The following is a 25,375-nucleotide window of genomic DNA, read 5'->3' as shown; positions in this document are numbered from 1 at the left end:
AACTGGAAGACATTAGTAAATAAGCTTCATGCCTATGTGTCTTTATTTTGTTTGTAATTGACGTTTATCCAAGAATAAAGTAAACTCAGTTGTGCTGTGTTCCATTTCCTTTATTTATAGGAAACCACGTGGTTTTTTTTCTAGATGCCCCAGTAGTTTGCGGTTTATTATACATGTATTTCCCTTTACTGTTTGCTGGAATTTGACTTCTTCACTATAGAGAAGTAATGCCATCTACTGGAGTTATATGGTATTGCATGTACAAGTACTGTACATTTGGATTGTAGATTAGCTACTGCAACCTACGTTTTTACATGCTAAAAAAAAAAAAAAGTTTTATTTAATAATAACTATAAAAATCTATTTAAATGTGATTTAGTAAGCCTTGCACATGCTATATTGCTCTCTCCCGAGAAAACAGCCAGCTTTGTAGCAGAGACTTGTAGTAAACTGCCCAGGATCATGGATTTCTGTAATGTATGCTAGATGAATTAGACACAGGAAGACCTGGATAGAAGTCAAGTACGTATTAAACGGGTATTCCCATATCATATATTTATGGTGTATCCACAGTATATGCCATAAATGTCTGATAGATACGGGTCCCAACTCCAGGACCCGCACCTATCTCTAGAACAGGGCCCCCAGACCCCATTTTACCTTCTCTTGCTCTCATTGCTCTGCGGCTACTGACTTATGAGGTGCTTGAGAATACGGAAACAGCCAAGCTCACTGAGCTACGCTGTTTCCATAACTCTCATAGAAGTGAATGAACTTACCAGATATGATAAAATGCTGATAGTTGGAGAAACTGGAGGGTAGTGGGTATTTGCTTCTTGGATGTGCTTTTGTAAAGCTGAAATCCATAGACTCCTCTCTCTGGAGCTTAGACAGGACACTTGGCGCGGTTCGATCATCGGACCTCAATAAAATGTAATGAAAAGTGCAAAGTGTTAAAGGAGATTTCCAGCCAAAAGTATTTGTACTGCTCTCCCTTTACCTATGTGGGCGAAACCAAGGAACAATCTCAATGCGGGCAGGGGTGTAACTAGGGTATGTGCACCAGGTGGTTGGTACCACGGGGTGGCAGGTCACTTTGCGTTGGCCAGGGTATTTAGTTAGAGGTCTAGGGCAGTGACCTGAATCCCAGCCTCCGTGTACACTGTTCTGCTGTGCATGTCTGAGGTCTAAAATTGTTAAAATACTTACCACTGACTTCAAAGGTATAGCCAGTATTGGCCTTTTCACAGACTACACTCATTCCCGATAGAGGAAGAAGGCCCTGAAAATAAATTAAGCCAGTATAAATAGAAAACGTCCATCACCGCAATTTATTCTTACAGAGTTTCTTTTACAGATGTAGCAGAGCTGAACATCTGAATAGCACTTGGGGTTGCACCATTTTTGTTGCATTGGGATAACTATGAATTTTCCTGCACAATAACCACAAATAACACATCATTATATCATTATGATGTGAGTCAAATAAGTAGCCTAAGGCCCCATGCACACGAACGTGCTTTTGCGGCCGCAATTCCCCCGATAATCCACGGGAGAATTGCGGCCCCATTCATTCCTATTGGGCCATTTTCACGGTCCGTGCATGGCCCCGGAGCCCGGACCGCAGAAAGAACGGACATGTCTTATTACGGCCGTGTTCTGTCCGGGCTCATTGAAAATAATGGCCGCGGCCATGTGCACGGCCCGTGATTTGCGGGCGGCTCACGGCTGTCACTCCGTGGCCGGCCGACCCGAAAATCATGGCTACGGTCGTCTGCATGAGGCCTAACTCTGCTACCTCCGTAAACATTCTATAGCTGAGGGTATAAATTATATTAGGACCAATCCCATACTGATTGGTGGATGTCCTGGAGCCAATTGTCAATGAAAATCAGCCACACATGCGCAGTCACATGTATGTTACAATAAGGATATGGTTTTTATTCAAAGTCGCGTTTTTGGAGCTGTTTTTCTATAGAGTCTATGAAAAATTGCTCCAAAAACGGTTCAAGAAGTGACATGCACTTCTTTTTTGCGGGCGTTTTTTTCAACGGCCGCGTAAAAAAACACCCAGTCGGAACAGAACGCCGTTTTTCCCATTGAAATCAATGGGCAGATGTTTGGAGGCGTTCTGCTACAGATTTTTCAGCCGTTTTTTGGCCCGAAACACGGCTGAAAACACTACGTGTGCACATACCCTAAATGTTGTGTTATGGGAACCTCAGAGTAAGGTTGGGTACCCACAGTGCAGATTTGTTGCAAATTTTGCATGCGTTTTTTTAAGCCAAAACTAGAAACGGAATCTAAACAGAAGAAATATATAAAGAAAGGCCTTCTAGGTCTCCTCTCCTGGATCCAATTCTGGTTTTGGCTTACAAAATGCAGGCAAAATCTGAAGCAAATCTGCACTGTGGGAACGCAGCTTTAGGCTATATTCCCATACACAGGATACGCTGCAGATTTTCTGCAACAGAAAATCTACAGAAGGATCTCTCGAAAAATGCTGGTAAATCTGTCCCAGAAATCCGCACCAAATAGTGTGTTTTTCCTGCTCATATTGCTGCGGAAAAGCTGCGTTTTTTCTGCAGTGGTTTTACCTGCGGATTTAGCGTTAAACATTGGTTATAGCAAATTATATGTGCACCTGCGGATTTCCAGACGCTTTTACTGCATTTCCGTTGCGTAAACACTGTAAAAACCGCAACAACATAAATCTATCACAGAACTTCTGCTCCCCATTGAAGTCTACGGGTCAAACACGCAGCATCTCCGCACAAAACACGCAGCATAAATTGACATGCTGCGGAGTTGAAAAATGCACCGCAGAACCCATTCTGCATGGCTTTTCTGCGGTTTTTTTCCGCATCGTGGGCATGAGATTTTCTAAATTGTATTCACTTTGCTGCTACTGTAAATGCTGCGGAATTTCCGCACAGAATTCCATTGCGGAAATTCCACAGCGTTTATGCTACGTGGGAACCCGGCCTTAGCGCTCCTGTACAGCACCCATGGGCGGACTCTAACAGCAAAGGGCCCCTATGTAAGAGGTGTGTCTGTGCCTTCAATGCAACAAAGCTAGACAAAGATCAATATAGACATACACATTTGCTGCACACAAGCCACACGTATTGGAAGATACTGCGCAGAAGCCGCTCACACATTGTACACTATACAACAGCTGAGATCATCGGGGCATAAAAGGGAAGAGCGTTTTAACTGTTAATAACGGTAATCTTGTTCTTTACCTGATAAATAAATCTTCTCTCCTGATGATCCATGGATAGAATTAGCAAATGCAGAGGAAATAGAACCATGAAGCATTCGGACATCTCCTGTACAGAATATATACGGTAGGTGTTAAAGATACATGCGTTATCCATACTTAAGCTATGTGCACTTTTTCAACCACCTGTTATTGCTCCAGTGCACCTGTTTTGTCTATACAGCTCTTATGCAGACCTATGTGTCCCCATGGTTACATACTAGTAAACAACCCCTGGGTGTTTAAAGAAAAAGAGTAAGCCATGACTGCATGATCAGCTCCTTTTGTATGGCTTCCTGCCATACAATTTTAACTCTAGTAAGCCACAGTCTGTTTTAGGCCTGTGGCCTACTAAAGGTTGCTGAGGACGTAAGCCTGACTTCCCGGAGCAGACAGCGTGATGACGTCACTGTATCGCAGCACCTGAACTAAGCAGCAAGCACACGATGCAGCAGCTCGTCGTGGAAACAAGATTAAGGGTAAATCACTGGCATAAAGACGAACACTATTATTGAAGGAGAGGGCACCTATCTACAATATGGGAAGTCCAACAACTATATGGGGCCTAACTACTATATCAGCCCTAACTACTAATTGGGGCCCCTATCTACTATATGGGGGCACCTAACTACTATACGGGGCTTCTTCCTACTTTATGGGGGCACCGAACTACAATATGGTGGGTGTATCTATTAAATGGGGGTCTAACTTCTATATGGGATAAACTTACTACTATATGGGGGCCGATCTACTATATGGGGCACCTAAGTACTATATGAGGGGCTTATCTACTATATGGGGGCACCTAACTAATTTATATGGGGGCACCTATCAACTGTATGGGTGTCTAACTACTAAATAGAGCACCTATCTATCATATGGAGGCCTAACTACTATATGGGGGTGCCTATCTACTATATGGGGGCCTAACTACTATATAGGGGGCTCTTACTACTATTTGCGGCCTAAGTCTTATATGGGGACACCTAAATACTATATGGGGCACAAAAGAGGAAAGCTACTATATGTGGGCACAAAAGAGGACTATTACTGTGTGGGGGCACAAAGGGGTACATTACTATTGTGTGGTGGCACTAGAACTGTTTGGGGGGCACTATTATTGTTTGGGGGCACTATTACAGTGCGGGGCCTAAAGGATGCCCTATTACTGTTTGAGAATATGTGGGGAGGATTCTGAAAAATCAAGGAGACAAGTTGTGGCTGGAAAAGTCATCATGGAAGTCTGGTATATACCACAATATGGTCTCTGTGTGGTGGTAATATTGGTCCTTGTATACTGTTTTTTATTAACTATAGTAACTGTATGGTGGTATTATTCTGTCCCTATGTGGTGGTAATATGTGGTCATGGTGTGGTGGTATTATTCAATAATAGTATGGTGATATTATTCAGACAATATGTGGTGGTAATATGTGGTTACGGTATGGAGGTATTATTGAGTAACAGTTTGGTGTTATTATTTAGTCACTATGTGGCGGTAATATGTGGTCATGGTAAGGAGGTATTATTCAGTAACAGTATGGTGGTATTATTCAGTCAATATGTAGTGGTAATATGTGGTTATGGTGTGGCGGTATTATTTAGTAACAGTATGGTGGCATTATTTAGTCACTATGTGGTGGTAATATGTGTTTATGATGTGGGGGTATAAATAAGTAACAGTATGGTGTTATTATTCAGTCACTATGTGGTGGTAATATGTGTTTATGATGGTATTATTCAGACAATATTTTTTATAAGAAATAAAAGAAAAGACACTCAGTTACCTCAGTGTGACTGATCTGCATGACAGCCAGTGATGACATAACTACATTTCCATAACATCTGATGCCATGTCCTTCCCAACCTTGGATCGGCTCTATTAAAATCATGTGATTTAGTTCTTCACGTGTTTTCCCCCAAAATAGAATAGGCTGCAATAAATTAAATCAATGTTAAGTCAATAACAAAAAAGACAAGTACAAAGAGCTTAAAGTAGTTCTCCAGCGCTATAATGTTTGATCAGCGGGTGTCGGACCTCCGGGAGCCGTTAATTATTTATACAGGCACAGTGACCCGTCTGCACGAGTGGCTGTGCCTGGTAGTGTAGCTCATCTCATTCATTGTGCTGCTGTGTCTATGAAAGCAATTAAAGGGTTCATTGTACGGATTGGCAGGGGTCCCTGAGGTCAGGCCATCAAGGTTATAATCCTGGAGAACCCCTTTAATATATCCTATAATAGTGATGTCACATTGGATGGATTTATTGTATTACTTTCTGGAAATCTCTTTTCCCTAATTTAAGATACTAATTTGTCTAATATTCTGAATGATCTAAAAAATAAAAACAAGTTTAATTACTTGCTATCAGAAGATTTTACTGCACACGCTGCTGGTTCTCTGCGCCTCTGTGTGACAACTAGGTCCCCACTGACGTTGTGTCCGTAGTGACGTCACATCTTCATTGGCTGCTGTTGACCACTACACCATTATGGACGATACATTACTGCAACAAACAATCACAATGGAAGCAACATCACTGCAGTCTAGTTGCACCAAAGAGCGCAGGATGGGAAAGGAATTTGACAGTAAGGCCTAATTCAGACGAGCGTGTTTGGTCCGTGATATACGGTCCGTGTGTCGGCCGCATTTCCCGGACCGAACGCACTGCAGGGAGCCGGGCTCCTAGCATCATAGTTATCTATGACGCTAGGAGTCCCTGCCTCGCTGCGGGAAAACTGTCCCGTATTGTAATCATGTTTTCAGTACGGGGCAGTAGTTCCACGAATTAGGCCTAAGGGTAAGCTCAAACAGTGCAGATACGCTGCGTAAAGGTGCACAGCGTATACGCCCTGGCGGCCGCAGGGAATTTCGGCTGAAAAAACACACCAAGTTGTGGTGCAGTCTTTCGGCTGGAATGTCCGCTGCGGAAAACAGAAGAAAAAAAACCCATAAACGTGCATACTTAACCTCTGACGTCCTGCAGAACGGCCTCATGGGATGATGGGACTGATGAAACGTCACCCCAGGAGGCCGGCCTGGATGAAGAAGCACAGAATTCTGGCTAAGTATAAAAAAAAATGTTTTTTCCCGAGGATCGCAACATCTGCTATTTGTTGTGGGTTTTACCATCCCATTGAAGACAATAGGGAAAACCCGCAACAACAAAACTGCAATTTCGCAAATACCAAAAAACACACAGCATGTCAATTTCTGAGAGTTTTTTCCGCTTATCATTTATGCAGTGTGTGGATGACATTTGTTCAAATCTCATCCACTGCCACTGTATTATGCTGCACATTTTCCGCAACGTTAGAACATCCGCAGTGTTTACGCTATGTGTGAACCCGGCCTAAGTGTATAGGATTCATTTTTTTTATTTTTTTTTTGAAGGTCAGTGAGTTTTTAGTTGTCAAGAAATTCACCATATAGTTTTATAAGATTCTGGGCTCCATTTTCTGATATTGAGCTCCAAATACATGGCTGATTTCTTTCAAAAACAGTGCCAGAACTCGAACCCATATAAATAATATATGGTGCAGTTTATGGGTGGCAGGCCATTGCTCTGGACCTTCAGACAGGTTGTTCGTTTGTCCAAACAGTCAGTCTACCTCTGATGGGATCGACTGATAGATCTGTTTCTTTACATTTTTTGTTAAGACATTTATCCCAAACGTAAAGGGAAAAGTATGTATGAAGATACCTGAAAGATCACGAGACGCGTTGTATCTGTAATAACAGCTTCATTTACTTTTATTTAACATCTCCCGACGCTGATTATTTTATTTATGAATTTCCAAGTTTCTTTTCTATCTTCTCCGGTTTTGATCATGTTGTCACCTATTATACTAATTGCCTTCTGTGGTTCAGAATCTACAAAGCACATTGATGCATCGCTTCTGATAAACGACACCTGCTGTCAGATACACATACTGTACGTTGAAATTTTGTTTTTTATTCATTTGATAAATTCATAGGAGATTACAACTTGTTTATTGCAGAATTTATTTGTATAATGGTGGACAGGAAAAGTAAAGTTTTTCAATATTTTCTGATGTCTCAACTGTTTAATAAAGACATTGAAACAGAAAAATAAAAAAAAAAGAACATTTGTTACTGTGCTAGGTAAATTATAGTCCAGACGTTCATATAATCCGAACCCTTTAGAGTAATCACAATTCAGGATGTCTAAACTTGTATTGTATTATCATCTATTCAGCACTACAATTAATCTAGAGCATCATCAATTTGGTACATTTTATATAGGTCCATCAGGACGAGCATCATTGTAGCTTGGTGATACATACGGTAGGGAAAGCTGATTTAATATGTTTGAGGTTTGCTTTTGGGGAATTGAAAAGAAAAATAGGCTAATAACAAAGAGGACTAATATAAGAAAGTAGCATTTTTCTAAAATGGTAGTCGTGACACTTTGCTCAAAAGTTCAGTGCATAAAGTCATGCTGCAGTGAAAAAAAAATGTCCGCAAATTGTAGAAACACTTTTAAGGACACTTTTGTCAAGGCAATATGGATTTAGTGCAGTGTGTATATTGCGCCACAACACCGTACCATCAAAACACCCAACCACCATGCCATCAAAACAGGCCATGCTTCCCAAATCATAGCTATTCCACATCTGTCATTTCACACAAACATAGTTACATAGGGTGAAAAAAGACACAGGTCCATCAAGTTCAACATTTCTCAATTAATTACACTAAATCATTCCTTGATTAATTATAACCTTCAATGCCATTTGTCAGTAAATAATCATCTAGCCCTTTTTTAAATGCTGACATAATATCTGCTATTACTACCTCTTGGGATAGGGCGATTCATAGTTTGACTACTAAATGTAAAGAACCCTTTCCTATATCGATGTCTGAGACGTCTTTCTTCCACACGCAGTGAATGGCCCCTGGTCCTTTGTAGAGTCCTTGGAAGGAACAGATCATGTGCTAGTTCTTTGTATTGACCACACATATATTTATACATGGTAATAAGATCACCTCCAAGCTGAATAAGACCAATTTCTCTAGCCTTTCATAAGCAACACCTCCCATCCCATTTAATAATCTAGACGTTCGCCTTTGAACCCTCTCCATTTTTCCTATATCCTTTTTACAATGTAGAGCCGAAAACTGAATTCCATATTCAAGATGTGGCCTTACAAGGGATTTATAGAGGGGTAATATAACATTTGAATCACAGGTTTTTATCTCTCTTTTTATACATCCTAAAATCCTATTTGCTTTGGCAGCTGCTGCTTGACATTGAGTACTGCTGCTTAGCTTATATGTAACCAGAATACCTAGGTCCTTCTCGTTCCATTATCCCCAGTTTTATTCCACTGAATGTATATGCATTAACACTATTATTGCGTCCTAGATGCATTGCTTTACCTTTATCGACATTAGATTTAATCTGCCATGTTTTTGCCCATGCTGCCAGCTTATCTAAGTCTTTCTGTAATATTTTATAATGAACCTGAGTTTTAAGTATCCTACAAAGTTTTGTATCATCAGCAAAAACTGACATCTTGCTATCAATCCCATCCACAAGGTCATTAATAAAGAGCTGAAAAAGAATTGGGCCTAACACCGATCCTTGTGGTACCCGCTGCTGACTTCAGCCCATTTTAAGTAATTACCACTTATAACGACTCTTTGTTTTCTGTCCCTTAACCAATTCTTTACCCACTTGCATATATGGTCCCCCAGTACCTGCCTCTGTAGCTTCAGAACAAAACTGTTGTGTGGTACAGTATCAAATGCTTTTGCAAAATCCAAATATATCACATCAGCCGCATGACAAACATCCAGATCTGCACTTACCTTCTGCAACAACCGAGCATGTTGGTTAGGCACGACCTGTTTTTCATGACTCTTTGATACTTGGTTCCACCCTCTTACCCTTCTTACATATTGATACAACATCAGCCGGCCTCCAATGTATTCATACATATTTAGCAAAATATAGAGCCAACATAATGCTGCCATACAATAGCAATGTCCATATGGTGGCCTAGGGGTTTTCCAACTCTAGCAATGCCATTTTATTTTTTTTAACACAAATATTTAACAGATGTTTGGATGCAACACGTATGTGTTACTAATTAAATGGGTTTTCTCATAAAGACAGCCCCTGTCCATATACCCTATTAGTGGTTCCTGTTCTGGTGGACTTAAGCCGTCCATAGATTCAATGGACAGCCATTTATTTAAAAAGCAGTCATGTAATACTACATTTCCCCTGCAGTGGCCGCTGCAGAGGGAATGCCTGGCTGGCCGAAGCTGCCCGCGGCGGAATCAGCTGCTTGATGGGTGCCGGAAGCCAAACTCATAGTGATCAGCAGGAGTCCTTCTCTAATTAGTATAAACAATGTGACTTAATAAAGTATATTGTTTCGTACAATTATCTATAGTTACACACATAATTCCAATATACCTGAGACACAAACTGTGTATGTATTGTATGAATATCTGCCTTGCCGGGGCTCAGGATCTGCAGAAAGATAAACATCAAAGTTATTACTCACTCAAGTGCATTTCACAAAACACTGATATTCATTATTAATTAAAAAGTCATTTTGAAGCAGTTCTCACACACCAATCCTCAGAAAGGACCAGTCTTACATGAGAGCTCTCCATGATCCCCCATACCGATTAAAGGACAACCACAAGCAGTACAAGATCTAAAAAATATCACATGCTGGATTGGAAATTTAGGTTATACTAGGTTATTTTACTAAATGGTCCTAAAGCCACCAAATCGTTACGTAAAACTCGCCTTATTAAAAGCTTATTTGGGATTATTTAAAATGACCAGATTGCCATATACACCCAGACACTACTAAGTGACAAGTACAGTACTATTTATGTACCGAGGAGACAACTTCAGGTATGCCAATTGGTCCAAGCATTTATAAATCATTTAAAACATTAACAGCAGGCCATACACCTATGGCAACTGTCAGTCGAACATTCCTTTGGCCAACAACTATCTTCCTGGACCGCCTCATAAAGATTATTCCACTGGGGAGCGGGAGGCAAGCCTATCTCCTGGCAGGACAAATGATCAGGCTAACATCTGCCATCGAGGGACATTTGGTAGGTCCCTCTAAACGTCAGATTGTAGGTAGGATCTTCTGACATAAATCTAATGTGTATGGGCAGATTTAGATTCCGTGCACATGGCCATATTACAACCTCGTGCAGAAGCTGTATGTTTAGAGATATTGAGTCCTGGGGATCAGGAAAGCCTTTTCCAAAGTTTGCTTTGTCAGAGGTTTACTTGATTTTACAAAATGAGATCCGATCCTGTCCTTGGTTCTAAATATATGGCTTGTGTCCAGAGCTGTAATACAGCTGCGAGCATTTATAACGCCATACTTGCCAACTCTCCTAAAATGTCCAGGAGACTGCCGAATAAAGGAGAGATCTCCTTGACTCCCATTAGAGAGAGCACATCTCTCAGGCACCGATATATGCCCCCCTTTTCCTGTCACTGCTTTACTCAGCACTCAGAGTGGCGTCAGGGCGTTGTCTGTGGTGGCACCCAGGAGTGCAGGAATGAGGAGAGGTGCGTATCCATACGTCTGATCTGGGGTACGTTTTAAGGTAATGGGGCATGGGGCAGAAAATGTTGTGCATTGTGCTATGTATAGCGCTTTGTAAATCCCCTGGCAGAATATCCCCATTGTCCCTTCTGAAATGTTGGCAAGTAAGCATAATGATATACAATTAACCTACAGTACTATAACATTAAAAAGTTTTTCTTAGGTCCATTAGTGTCTAATATTTGGGGTTTTACTATCAGACAAGCATATATTGTACCATAACATAAAGGGATTTCCCTCATTGAACAATCCCCACTTGTTAGAAGGTTCCCGGACAATACGATGATCACAAGGGACCTGAGTGATCAGCTGTGGGGGAATGTTGTAGTAATAGTTACATTTCCCTGCAGCACCACCACAGGCAAAATTAAGCATTACATAGTGCCCAATCAAATCAATTTGTTTTCTTTATAATGCATGACAGGACAGGTCTCCAAGATAGGGGCCTGAAAATAAGACCCCCTTGTATTAACCCAGAATTCTCTAATAGGGTATATGGGAATGGCTTTTCAACACTGGACAACCCCTTTAATCGCAAAATCCTGTGTTCTTAGAATTTTACATTACCCGGTAATATGTGTGTGTGTGTGTGTGTGTGTGTGTGTGTGTGTGTGTGTGTGTGTGTGTGTCAGCATAAGTATTTATGGGATTTAGTCAGAGCAGTATCTATTTCTGAAGAAATTATTACTTCCCACTTACTAGTAACTAGTTGCAGCATCTGAGTCTTATTGCACTTGGTCTTACACTTGGTCTTACAATAAGGAATTATTAACCACATGGCACACGCCTTGCTTCACATTTCTGCTGCAAAGTCTTACAGAAAGACAAATTATAGAATAATGCTAACTCTAACTCATAAAACCAGGACAGATCCTATTATAACTGAGCACTAGTCTTGCTGTAACTTTCTGATATGCTCATTGTTTTACTGGTCTACTCTCACGGAAAGACACAATCTCCTGAAACACGGGGGGACCTCCTGCACCTCCTTAAAGCAACACTCCAGAAAAAGTGAATGCCTTATGTTATGCCAAATGCAGGGCCTATTAGTGCAAGTGACGACACAGGATTTTCTCTTTGTTGATCTTTAAATGCGCCATGCACTGCCCTCAGGCTTGGCCCTCGGCATAACACAGTGTATCAGCTTTGCCCAGTGTACAGAGCAGGCATTGGGCATTTTGGGGGCACTGTTATGGGCACTGTGGCTGTATTTATAAGGATAATGTGGCTTCCTTGTCAGTTTTATGGGCACACTGCAAATGTCACTTTTAGGGTATGTGCACACGGCTTATTTTCGGCCGTTTTCGGGGCCGTAAACGGCCGAAAAATTGGAGGCAAAACACCTCCAAACATCTGCCCATTTATTTCAATGTGAAAACGGCGTTCTGTTCCGACAGGCCATTCTTTTTACTCGGCTGTTTTGAAAAACGGCCGTGTAAAAAAATGCCAGAGAAAAAGAAGTGCAGGTCACTTCTTGAGCCGCTTTTGGAGCCGTTTTTCATTGACTCTATAGAAAAAAAGCTCCAAAAACTGCCATAAAAAATGCCGCGATAAAAGCAAGTTCCTAAAAAAACGACTAAAAATCAGGAGCTGTTTTCCCTTGAAAACAGCTCCGTATTTCCAGACGTTTTTTAGTAAGTGTGTGAACATACCCTTATTGGAACACTTGCTGGCATTATGGGGGCACTTGCCGGAATAAGCAGTGTTTACGTCTGAATACTGTGCCACGCTCTGCCTACTCTTTCCTGAAGTCATTTCTTACAAGGTGACAACTGTATCTCTGAGAGGACACATCTACCTATAAGAAGGGGGAGGGTGTCATTTTTTGCAATCTCCTATTATGATGGTGATGATTATTTCTGCTACCACTTTTCCTTCACTGGAAGAGTCCGATGCCTGGGAGAACTTTACCCGTCACAAAAAGCCCTTTATGAAGTTTATGCTTTGCGCGGCTTAGATAAATATTTGTAAAAGTCTCTATTCACATGTAGGACAGACACAGTATTGTAATCCTCAAAGAGTGCCTGTGACATTGGGGATGAGGACGTGTTTACATTGTGCCATAGTTTACTACCCAAGTTATATTTCCTGACCAGAGAAGAGAGGAAGTGCGAGATTCCTGAGGGTTTTCTATATGATCACAAACCCATTGTGGATTGATACATACAGTATGAGAGTTTTATGGTTGAATAAGAATTTTTCTTGCAATACAGCAGAGATGTTGGGATTACTTCTCATGTTCGTAGACGCCTGACAAACAACAGACAACCTCAAAATGATTTCCACGTCTCAAGAAAGTGTCTCAGACAGTGTTGCTTTTCTCGCCAGGGGAGGCTTTGCCACATATTATTAATGCTGGTTCTAATATTTTTGGAATATATGTTTTCTTTTTTAAAAAAAAATTGTGTTACTAAATTGTGTTTTAAATTGAGAAACAAAGTGGGAGAAATGTATTAATACTGGTGTACCATCTGAGCAGTGCGCCACTATCTCTCCCCGTGCAGCGGGCACCAGATTCATCAACAGGTCACACACCCTATAGATGAATCTGCCGTAGGCTTAAAACTATATCAAGTCAAGCCTGCCGTTGTTTCCCATCACCTTTCTAAGTAGACAGAAAATGTTCATAAAAGAGCCTGCTCGGCGCGCCACCAACTATTTCCAATACATTTATATCTTTCTTTTGGAAAAATGGTGCAAAGTTTGAAAAAATATGGCATTCTGCCAGAGTGCTATGTTTTTCAATGTATTTATACCAGAAAAATGTGTGGCTTATCTAATATTTCGATTTTTTCTCATTTCCATGAAGGGTGCCATTTATTTTGGAATATTGTGGGACACATTATAAAGCTTTTCAGATACATATATAAAGACAGAAATTGACTGGTGTTTATTTTTTGTTTTTGTTTTTTTTTACATTTTAGGGAAATTGCAGATCATCCTGTTATAACTTTTTTTTTTTATTCCATTGTGGACATTTCCTTAAAATGCAGTTTTTTTTCTAAACTCACACTCAGATATAATTATTGCAAAATGATAGAGATCTACAATATTTAACCATAAATGAAGAAGATACAGATGTAGCCATCTTTAACTTGATTCTGATAACTTGCCGCAGTGTGATATCACACAACAAAAGCCATTGAAAAGTCATTGAAAAAGTCAAGATAAGAGATCTTGCCATTGTTTATTTAATGCGTTAAAAGTCAAGATAAAGACAGCTACATCTGTACAAAGGGACATGTATGAAAGCAATATGAAGTATACATACAGCCAGCTCTCGACGGATACAGCAAGGACCTCCATTTGGAGATGGAGTACAAGGTGTACTAACTGCTGATGGTTTCCTGTAAAGTAAAAAAATAAATAAATAAGGTAACCTACTGAACCTCATTTAGACAAAGGAAATTATTTTAGTTTCCATTTGATATAATTTATAAAGCTTTTTCATTAAAAAATAAATAAATCACTTATTGACATTGCCAGGATGCATCCTTGCTATTGGAAAATTAAACTTTTTTGGGGGAGGGGGGAGATATTCAGGGCAAAACTGAGAAATGTAGTTTTACATAGTGTATTGGTACTCCTTCACCCCTGCTTTTCTTCCTCTTCCTATGGTACTTTGAGCAGGCTACAGGTGATTGTGCCATCTTCTGCCTCCTCTTGCTCTGTGTTACATGCAATACAAAGTAAGAGAGGGCTGTATATGAAACAATCTCATTTAGTCTGCCCCGAATGCCATGCAAAGAGCTGGTGGGTTTAACGTCATGAAGAAGAGGACGGCGCTATATACAGTCATCTGTGTTTTTATTCATCAGGGCCTAAATAACAATTTTGTGGTCCTCACCAACTGCTATAAACATTCAATTAATCTCTGGTGGCAATAAAAAACGCGACATATTTCTATATGTAGTAATTATTTATTTATTTTTTACAAAAAGTAATCCAATATTCAGAAATCAGGTAGGAAAAAATAACTTGAAGTAAACGTTTTCTGTAGAAGTTCATCAGTCTCCACATGGTTTTGGAGACATTTTGGTCCACTCTTCTTTACAACATTGCTTGAGTTTATTGATGTTTGAGGGCATTTGTTAATGCACAGCTCTCTTAGGGTATGTTCACACGCACTAATTACGGACGTAATTCGGGCGTTTTTGCCCCGAATTACGTCCGAAAATAGCGCCTCAATAGCGTTGACAAACATCTGCCCATTGAAAGCAATGGGCAGACGTTTGTCTGTTCACACGAGGCGTATATTTACGCGCCGCTGTCAAATGACGGCGCGTAAATAGACGCCCGCGTCAAAGAAGTGACCTGTCACTTCTTTGGCCGTAATTGGAGCCGTTATTCATTGACTCCAATGAATAGCAGCGCCAATTACGTCCGTAATGGACGCGGCGTTCAAGCGCCTGCACATGCCGTTACGGCTGAAATTGCGGGGATGTTTTCAGGTGGAAACATCCCCGTAATTTCAGCCGTTACGGACGCTGTCGTGTGAACATACTCTTAAAGTGAATGTGTCATCAGAATAGGTACTATTGTTTAAATTAAGTTTTTATGTTAAACATATTTTTTAAGGATTTTTGTTGAATTTTTTTGTCATTATCTATGTTAAAAAAGAATCCTAAAATCTTACAGTTTTCACTCTGGCCACTGACCCTCACAAAAGACTGACACTTCCTGTTCTATAGAGATCACTTCTCAGCAGTCATCTCATTATCATCACAGGCAGGATTACACTGACTGGTAACAGCTCTCTATAGATAACACAGGATCCACCATTGACAATAGATGATGGACACCGCTCTGCTCATCCCTGCACAGGTCACAGAAAATATCTAGAAAACTCTCCCATAGACGTCAATGGGTCCCCTCCTCTTCACAGGTTCCTATGGTCCATGTGGCTACTGTAGCATACTTCTAAATGCTGTTAACAACAGCTCTTGCAAAATGGCCATCCACATAATCATGTACAGAAAATAGAATAATAACGTCTTCAATTAACAAATATCAACAGATTCGAAAAAAAGATTATGTTTCACTATCTGGTTTTAATTAGGGGAAAAAAAACATAGGTGATGCATTCCCTTTAAGATCCCACCACAGTATCTCAATGGGGTTGACTTTGACTTGGACTGGCCAGTCCACCACCTTGATGTGGATTTGTTGGTGTGCTTAGGATCATTGTCCTGTGGCATGATCCAAGTTTGGTTCAGCTTAAGCTGCTGGACATATGGCCTCACATTTGTTTCAAGAATATTCTGGCACAAATTGTTAATTGTTGTCTTAATGACCGACTGCTTCAGAGTTGTTTGTGGGGATACAATGGGGCAGATTTACTATTTATGATACACCAGAATTCTGGCCTAAGTTGCATCTTCTTTTTGGTGCAAATTCATTTAGGCAAATTTATCCATGAAATGTGTGAAAAAAATGCAACAGATGTTTGCGTCTCGTCTGACAAGAGGGCATGGCTTTGCCGAAAAGGGAGCATGTCTTATGACGAGCCAAAAGGCGCCAAAATTTTGCCACAAAAAGGTGGACTAAAGTAAGCCAACCAAGAGGTGGCATAAAGTTAGACAGAAGTATCTAAAGGTGGGCCAAATTTACCATTCAGCGTGAGCTGCTGTAATAAATTTGGCGCACCAAGTCTATTTCTAAGCTGTCTGATTTTAAGACCATATTAGTAAATCTGCCCCAATGTGTTTCGTTTTCTCCAACCATAGCACTCTACATTAGGGGTGCACCCAGAAATTTAACTTGGAGTGACCTTGAGATGCCTGTCTGTCCAGCTCAGCGGTCCGCTCCAGTAGCCACGGTCCATCCTCCTATCTGATAAGATTTGGTGGCTGAGGAGGAGAGATGTGGACGCATAGCTGTACTCACTCTTGTTAGGCTCTCTCTCTGTTCCATAGTCCACGTTTCTCCTCTTCAGGTTCTGCTGACTGGCTCCCTCTCTGCTGTAACATGCTGCCCCCAATTCAAGGATAAAAACTGGAGGATGGACACAAACAATGGTGCCACGATCAGCCAGATAAGTAAAAAATGTAGGATGAGGGCAGGGGAGGAATCAAACCCCAGACCAGAGCAATTTAATGATTGGCATGATGACAGTTGATAAAGGGCAATCTGATAATGTTAGAAATTGCGCAGTTTTATCCCTCTATGCAGTCAAAGAATTTGTGCAGCCCGTCCTGAGTAAGTTTGGCTTCAAATCTGGAATCTGGAGATGGTTAATACTGTAATATATGGGGGCCAAGGCAAAATTAAGCATAAATGGATTGACTACAGATTATTTTTCTTTATACAGGGCATAAGACATGGGTGCCCGTTAACCACATTACTATTAGCTTTGATAGTGGAGCAACTTGCCGCTTACATACGCTCCAGACTAGACATTTGGGGGTTCAGGCATGGCTCCTGGGAGGAGAAAACTCTGCTCTATGCAGATGACATGTTGGTATTTCTGGCAGATGATGAAAAATCATGTGCCAAAATAATTGATGCATTGGAACAGTTTGGTAAATATTCAGTCAAAGTAAATTGGCATAAGGTGGCTCTTGTTTATGTGGACCACTTTGCTGCTACTGTAAACGGTGCAGAATTTCTGCACAGAATTCCGTTGCAGAAATTCCGCAGCGCTTACGCTATGTGGGAACCCAATGTTAAATCCATATTTTACTTGCAGAATTACCTGTGCTTACTTGTGGTACTGATGCAGATTTTTCGCATCAAATTACGCAACGTGTGCATGTAGCTTAAAGCCTTATTTTTGGACAGTAGAGCGATTACGAGAAATTAGAAAAGTAAGGCCCCTCCTTTCATAGATCGGGTTAATGACAATATAGGTTATAATGGAGAAATAAATGCGGTAACTGCATGGTGGAAACTAAGAGCTTGCTGGGTGAAATGGTCAGAAAAAAATACAGGCTTTCCTTCCAATACTTAAAGCTTACTAAAGCTGGATCATCATTCCTTTTAATTCTTTCTGGGGTTTTTTGGGTCTTTTTTTCTATGCTACACCAATGGGTAGGGGGGAGGTTATGAGCTTTTCTTGAAACCATATTGTTGCCTGGTGACATTTTTTATGCTGTATTTGCTATTTTTGTGAAAAATAGGAGATCATTAAAATAAAATTTTTAACTGGAAAAAAGGAAAAAAAAAACAGACCAGACCCCAAAATGAAAAAAAGAATACAGACCCCAGACAACTCAAATATTTTCAGACACCAAGCAGGTACCAGAATTAATATAGGCTCCAGATCAGACCCCTAAATAAATAAGATCCCAGACCAAACCCCTAAAATAATTCAGACCCCAAACCAGACTCCTAATAAATGGAGACCTCAAACCAAATCCCCTAAATAAATGGAGACCTCAAACCAAATCCCCTAAATAAATGGAGACCTCACCGTGCTGAAGAATCTGGCGATGCTCAACGAGAGTCGGGGGCTGGCAGCACATGTGAGGTGGTATTATAAGTGGTCTTTCTTTTTGAATCACTCACTCCTCGCTCCCGGATCCTCCTTAAATACAGGCGCCGCTGCGCTACTCAGTTTTAGGACTTCGTTTTGCGGCGCCGGGAGTTGAAAGGCCATGGGTGTGAGGAATGCGAAATGTTATCTATAGAAGTTGGTGAGAACCACACTATTGTTATTAATACCCTGATAAATAAAAACATAGTATTGATTGGGTGTACTTTCTTTTTTCCGTGAGGGTGCAGTAGGAGAGTGGGGATAGGGAGTTTCTATTACAGATTTCTTTAACAGATTGAAAAATATTCATTCCTACACAGCAAGATGGAAAATTTGACTTGGATTCCAACTTTTCTATAAGGTTTTAAGCAACAAAAAATTCCTTTCACCCCTCGTAGTTGTATCAATGCAGACAAAAAAAAAAAAGAAAACATGAATTCACTGCCTAACTAAAGTTTACTTTTTTTTTGTTAACTTATTTCTGCTGCCTGTAACTTGAGATTCCAACTATTACCAGAGACTTCAGAAATGACCAGAGGGGATAATAAAATAAATTATCACTAAAATAACAATTCAGTTTAAAAAGGAAAAGTTAACTTTCATTTCCGTCACTTTTAATGGTATCGCTGAGCAGCAGAATAAATTAGCACTGTGGTAATTAGTATTACATTTATTACCTTAATCACCATTTATACAATTCATTTTGCGTGTATGAAAAATGGTTTTATAAAGCCAAAATCATAAAGCCATAAAACAAAGCTCTAACAACTGTGCTTCATATATGACAAGATACCTGAGATCAGTCATCCGTACCTTACAACAGAAGAAAAAACAGGCAGATAAGGATCCTCCGTCCAGACAAGGACTGGAGATGAACTACAAATTCAAAGAGAGATTACTATTTTGAAATGTAGCTTATGCCCCCCCCCCCCTCTTATAAATTGACCCACATCTGCCTGTAATGACAACTATTCACTCTAAGTCCTTAAAGGGATTTTCCGGTTTTATTTAAATGTATATAATGCCACGGTGAAAAATCCCATTTTGTTAGATAAGTCATATGAGCGACTGATCATAAGGTGTCCCTCAGCTAGGACCCCCAACAAGCATCTGTAATATGTGGGGGTAACCAGCAGTAAGCACTCAATTCTTCTGCAGCACTACCACAGGGACTCAATGGGCTGTCTGCGCAACGCATGAACATGCCGGATCCTCCAGAGCGAGAGATGTTCTTTGTACTGTAGCTGCTCTCCACTCTGACCAATACAGTAGATGAGAATCCGGAACCAGGGGCAACATTTTATTAAAGGGGGATTTTTAGCTAACTCATATTTGGTATTAGGCATGTGGACCATATACTAATGAGTCTTAGGCTGGGTTCACACGTGGCGGAATTTCACTTAATTTCCGCTGCGGACACTCCGCAGCGTTAATCCGCAGCGGAGCCGTTTGTCCATTGACTTACACTTTAATTTAGCAGTGTTCGTTTAGACGAGGCGTAAAATTCCGCTGCGGAGCATAGGCTGCGGAGCGGAATTTGGTGTCCGCAGCATGCTCTGTCTGTTGCGGAGCAGTGGCGGACTCATGGCGGAATTTCTCCATTGACTTCAATGGAGATTCTAAGTTCCGCAATGAAGTCCGCAGCTGTCATGCACATGTTATGTGTGCTGCGGATGCGTCTTGCTTTTTTGCCATGACATTTCTTCATTCTGGCTGGACCTATGTATTTCTAGGTCTACAGCCAGACTGAGGAAGTCAATGGGGCTCCCGTAATGACGGGAGCGTTGCTAGGAGACGTCTGTAAATAGTCACTGTCCAGGGTGCTGAAAGAGTTAAGCGATCGGCAGTGACTGTTTCTGCACCCTGGACAGTGACTACCGATCACAATATACAGCAACCTGTAAAAAAATATAAGTTCATACTTACCGAGAACTCCCTGCTTCTGTCTCCAGTCCGGCCTCCCAGGATGACGTTTCAGTCTAAGTGACGGCTGCAGCCAATCACAGGCCAAGCACAGGCTGCAGCGGTCACATGGACTGGCGCGTCATCCAGGGAGGTCGGGCTGGATGCCGAAAGAGGGACGCGTCACCAAGACAACGGCCGGTAAGTATTAAATTCGTTTACTTTCACTAGGGAAAGTGCTGTCCCTTCTCTCTATCCTGCACTGATAGGGAGAAGGGAAGCACTTTTCCCGCAGTCCGCAGCAGCTAGTCCGCATCAATTTACTGCACATTTTGTGCAGATCCGCAGCAGAATCTGCAACGCAGATTCTGTGCGGCATTGATGCGGACAGTTGCGGAGGAAATCCGCCACGTGTGGTCATGCCCTTAATGTCTGTATCATAATACATGGTATAGACCCAGGTAATATCAATCAAGAAAGTGCCTTATTATTTAAATCTGGTAGACAGGTTGTTGGATAACCCATTGCCTAACTAGCATGGGGAGACTGGGAATTAGCTCTATTCTTGAATATCATGTTATTCCTCTGCAAAGTATCTCCATGGTTTGGCATATGGACTTCAAGGGCTTGTCCTCATTGTACAATTCCTTTTTGTTAGAAAGATCTCCCAAGCTGATAAGCTGATCTCACGGTGTGCTGTTGCTGAGACCCCCATCAATGAGCTGTAATCTGTGGTGGAACTATCAGCAAGTGTCCAATTAGTTGAATTCCGCTGCAGCATCCCCACAGGGGAAATGAAGCGTTACACCATTCTCATTGAAATCAATGCGCCGTCTGTGTAAAACATATATGTGCTGGGTCCTCCAGAACAGGATATGTTACTTGTAGTCACTCTCTGCTCTGACTAAAAGATGAGGATCCCTGTCAGGCGACACCCTCTATAAATGCAGAATTCTCTAATATGGAATGAAAAAATACATTGGATTGATAACTTTATTCCATCTGGCTAAGTATATTTTAGATTCAAAGATGGATGTTCTAATAGGACGCTGAGACCCAAGCATGTTCACCTTTTTTTACCTGTCCTGATCTCTAGTCATAGGCCGGAAACTGGAGAAATCATTGTTAAAGAGCGGCAGAGGAAAAAGGTAGATGCTGTCACACTTCTGCTACTGGCACTTTAAAAGGTACTAGGACTGGTTTAGAGTCCAGGCTGTGGCCAAATTAATAAGCGGGTCCAAAAGTACCAGCCATTTGGGGCTACAGGACAACAGGAATTTAATTTGTAAAATTTGTCATAGTTCGGAATTGGAACGTAGACATAATTATTAGAAGTGCCCCAAAGTGTCGGAGACATCTGCTGACCTGGAACCACAAGACAACCCAAGAGACTTCATGAAGAACCATAGCTTGATTCTCACATGATGGGTGATCTTCTAACTAAAGCATGAGGCAAGCTTGGGGCCGTCACTGTCCTCTAGCTCTAAGATGTGGTCAGGACATATTTGTTTAAGAATGTGTTACTTTGGTTACTTGGTAAAACCTCGAAGTAGCTGAACTTACAGAAACATCTTGTTGATTGCAAATTGTTTAGCGAAAAACTCTTGCAGGTGAAGAGAGGGGACGAAGTATATCACAGCAGCCCCCGTCCCCTCAAATATTCCTATTGGAGAAAGCCTAGGAATGGATATGCTACGGTCACATCTTCAATACACCACCAGAAATTCTGTGAACAACTATGATGATCTCTAGAGTAAAGGTATCCAGGATAGCCACCACTAAGTTTCCTCTTATACCCCAATTATGAAACTAGCAGCATATCCCATTATTGTGCTTACAATCTGTATACAGTGAACTGCCCCTAGAAATATTATTATTGGCAGAATACAGACTGCAGTGAACAGCGCCTGCATTCTGTTGATGGCTTATTTGAAAATGCTAAATTTTTAAAGACATGCAATGGTCATCCTGGTAATGACAGGACAATATGAAATTGCCAGTTATACTTTTCTCTTTTGTGGTTTCAAAGGTGAAACTTCTCTTTAAATTTCAGCGCAATATCTGCCTTTTATACAGATGTAGCAGAGCTGAATTCATCTTTCATCTATTAACCCTTGCGTCTGTATTGTTGGCACATCGTGATAACATTCTGAATATTTACCGGCAGTCATATGTGATACAATGATGAGTTGTGGTATATGACAAACTCAGCTCTACTACATCCGTACGTAAATCACCAGAGAAAAAAACGATATATGTTATGTTTGATAATAAGTGATACTTACCTGCTCTCGTCGCCTTGAAGCAGCTCAACTTTCTCATGCCCATCACTGCTATTCTCCTTGGTACCCCGCGCTGTCACACTGCAGCAACCCATGACAGGACAGTTGTGTCAATGCTGGTCAGCAAACCTCAGAAGCACATAGGCAAGAGGAAGATGTGCGGAGATCTGGGATTGTCTCACACATCCTTCCTCCTACAAATCACTACAGTGAGGAGAGGGGGAGCTGGACAGAGACAATATGCTAGAAAATTCAGAAACCGGTAGTGTGAAATGGAGAGAGCTTCCTGTTAAGTTCAAGCTTGTTTCTCTTTCCTGCAGAATGAGATGACCTGAGGGGGGAGGGAAACGTAGCAAGTTTCTCAGTTTCAGGAAAGAATAGAATTTGTAGACGGTGAAAAAGGAGAAAGACACTGAGAAGACACTGACAAAGGAGTAAATGACATAAGATTAACCCCGTCTGCACCGCCCCACAAATGTGCAAGGTAAATTACATGCGACACTAAAGAGTCACTATCCAGGATTGTCCAACTCTACCGCAGGGAGGGAACGAAGTCCAAGCCGGTTGTAGAATGGCGGTGGATTATATCAGATCATGTAAATAGCAGGTATACAGCCGTCAGTTATATACTGTAAGTACCTGTGACACGTAGAAATAATTCTGCAAGTCGAAGACTGTCAGGTATTTCCTAATAGCAAGCTTTTTTTTTTAGTGTGGGCTGGAGAATAATTTTATGGCACACAAGTAATCAACATGCAAAGAATCAGGTGGGAAAATTCTTAAGAAAAGGGAAATGATCATGTAAAGTTAACTTTTTTATATACGTAAGTGCAAATTTCAGAGAAAGTGTTGTTTAACCCGTCAGTGACCACATACCGTACGTGACATTTTTACAAGAGTTCAAGTCTTAATGTTTTTGTTGTTTTTTTTAAGTAGCCCTGGATTAGTTTCACCATTTTTATATAGTATAAAGTTCAATGCAGGGGCTTGTTAGGTTCTCAAAAGATCATGGGACTGACGAGTGATCCTGTGGTGCAATTTTCTGTCCTTGGTCCTCATTGTGATTAATTTGTGGATTTATTTTCTTACTTGATTCATTTATTTATTTCCCACCTCTGGTCATCTAATAGTTTAGCCCCGTGCCTGGTGATCCACTGGTTTATTTGACCCCTCATCATCTATTGGTTTTGACTCCATATCTGACGATCCAGTGGTTTATTTTCCATCCCTAGTCATCTAGTGGTTAAGCCCCATGCCTGATGAATGAGTCATTTATTCTCCACCCCTCATAATTTTTAGGTTTAGCCTCGATACTGCATGATTCGGTGGTTTATTTCCCACCTCTGGTCATTTATTGGTTTAGCCCCATGCCTGATGAATCAGTAGTTTATTCTCCAACCCTCATCATCTTTTGGTTTAGCCTTCACACCGGACGATCCAGTGGTTTATTTTCCAACCCATATCATCTAATGGTTTCGTTTTCAGACATAGCGACCCAATTGGTTATTTTCCACCCCTGGTCATCTAGTTATTTAGCCTCTATTTCTAATGATCTAGTGGTTTATTTTCCGTATTCATCTTGTGGTTTAGGCTCTATACGTGATCCAGCGCTCATCGATGGCTTGGCTTCGCTTGGCTTGTTAGCTACCTGTGGTGGTGAAATGGTCAATCCTGGGGTCAAGGCATATTTTGAGGTTCATGGTTGGTAATCTTTAAGGAGGTCTGGATGATGGACAGAGTTCCATGTCAAGATAGAGGTTACCTCTAATATCATAAATGGCACCTAAATATTTCCTAAATGGAGCCTCACATGTATACATGGCCTTCTCCTCTTTTATCACCACCTCTTATTGTGATTTTCTTTAATCGTTTCATCATTTGTTTTCTTTCTAGTTCTTCAGAGAATAATATAAGCTATCGCCATAATAAATGTCTTTTATCATTACAATTTTGGAATCATGCTATCATCAGGTCTACAATATAGACAATTGCATTTTTTTTAATGTACTTTTATAGCATGCATTAGAATACTAATAATTAAGACTGCAAGGACCCATTGTCCACCTTACCTGCCCAGGACCTTATACCATCCTTCATTAAATAACACACCAACACCTTCTTAAGGGAAATGTGGAAGTGGCCACAGCTTTATTATTATATTTACAACCATCGGCATGAAGACATATATATATATATTTCTTTCTCTCCTTCTCCTGAAATGCCGATGCTCCCTGTCTCCATCAGGCATGTAGGGTGCTAACTCTGTCTTCTTCTGCCGTACTTTCCGCCAGCTGTGACATCTACGAAAAAAACAGAAAAACGGCAGAACAAGAATATAACCGTAGAATTTTTTTTGCAAAAAACAAAACCAACACCACCAGGGGAGGGAGGGCGGGTGTTTCTTCCACTGCAGCTTGAAGGTAAGAGGGCTTTCTGCCCCAAACCCCTGCCTTATATCTTCTTAACCACGCCCCTCTCAACCCCTTGTTCACCAATCCTGGTCCTGGGCATTATTAAAACGTTCCATCCTTCTTTAACCCCTTGCAGTCCCTGACACTCTCCCTAGGCGCTTCAGTGTCTGCAAGACTGCAAGGACCCATTGTCCACCTTACCTGCCCAGGACCATATACCATCCTTCATTAAATAACACACCAACACCTTCTTTATGGAAATGTGGAAGTGGCCACAGCTTTATTATTATATTTACAACCATCGGCATGAAGACATATATATATTTCTTTCTCTCCTTCTCCTGAAATGCCGATGCTCCCTGTCTCCATCAGGCATGTAGGGTGCTAACTCTGTCTTCTTCTGCCGTACTTTCTGCCAAGAAGGG

General features: G+C 41.1%; 1 protein-coding gene and 1 long non-coding RNA gene across 2 annotated transcripts in view; one reads left to right on the top strand and one right to left on the bottom strand.

Annotated features, from left to right (window-relative positions):
- LOC142662753 (putative pleckstrin homology domain-containing family N member 1) overlaps positions 1–22,726 on the bottom strand; it is a 29,218-nt gene extending 6,492 nt beyond the window's left edge. The window contains exons 1-7 of the mRNA XM_075840979.1: positions 22,543–22,726; positions 14,153–14,228; positions 9,711–9,767; positions 5,050–5,196; positions 3,246–3,332; positions 1,210–1,282; positions 780–922 (exon numbers count right to left, since the gene is read on the bottom strand). Coding sequence (XP_075697094.1) covers positions 780–922; positions 1,210–1,282; positions 3,246–3,332; positions 5,050–5,196; positions 9,711–9,767; positions 14,153–14,228; positions 22,543–22,634 — 675 coding nt within the window. The 5' untranslated portion in view covers positions 22,635–22,726. The remainder of the gene's footprint in view (positions 1–779; positions 923–1,209; positions 1,283–3,245; positions 3,333–5,049; positions 5,197–9,710; positions 9,768–14,152; positions 14,229–22,542) is intronic.
- Positions 22,727–22,916: 190 nt separating this feature from the next.
- Positions 22,917–25,375, top strand: part of LOC142662752 (uncharacterized) — an 86,679-nt gene continuing 84,220 nt past the window's right edge. The window contains exon 1 of the long non-coding RNA XR_012850969.1: positions 22,917–23,023. This is a non-coding gene — a long non-coding RNA (uncharacterized LOC142662752). The remainder of the gene's footprint in view (positions 23,024–25,375) is intronic.

The sequence above is a fragment of the Rhinoderma darwinii genome, chromosome 10 (assembly GCF_050947455.1).
Source record: "Rhinoderma darwinii isolate aRhiDar2 chromosome 10, aRhiDar2.hap1, whole genome shotgun sequence".
Lineage (NCBI taxonomy): Eukaryota > Metazoa > Chordata > Amphibia > Anura > Rhinodermatidae > Rhinoderma > Rhinoderma darwinii.
The sequence above is the reverse complement of the archived record's forward strand: the minus strand, read 5'-3'. Positions and strand labels throughout refer to the sequence as shown.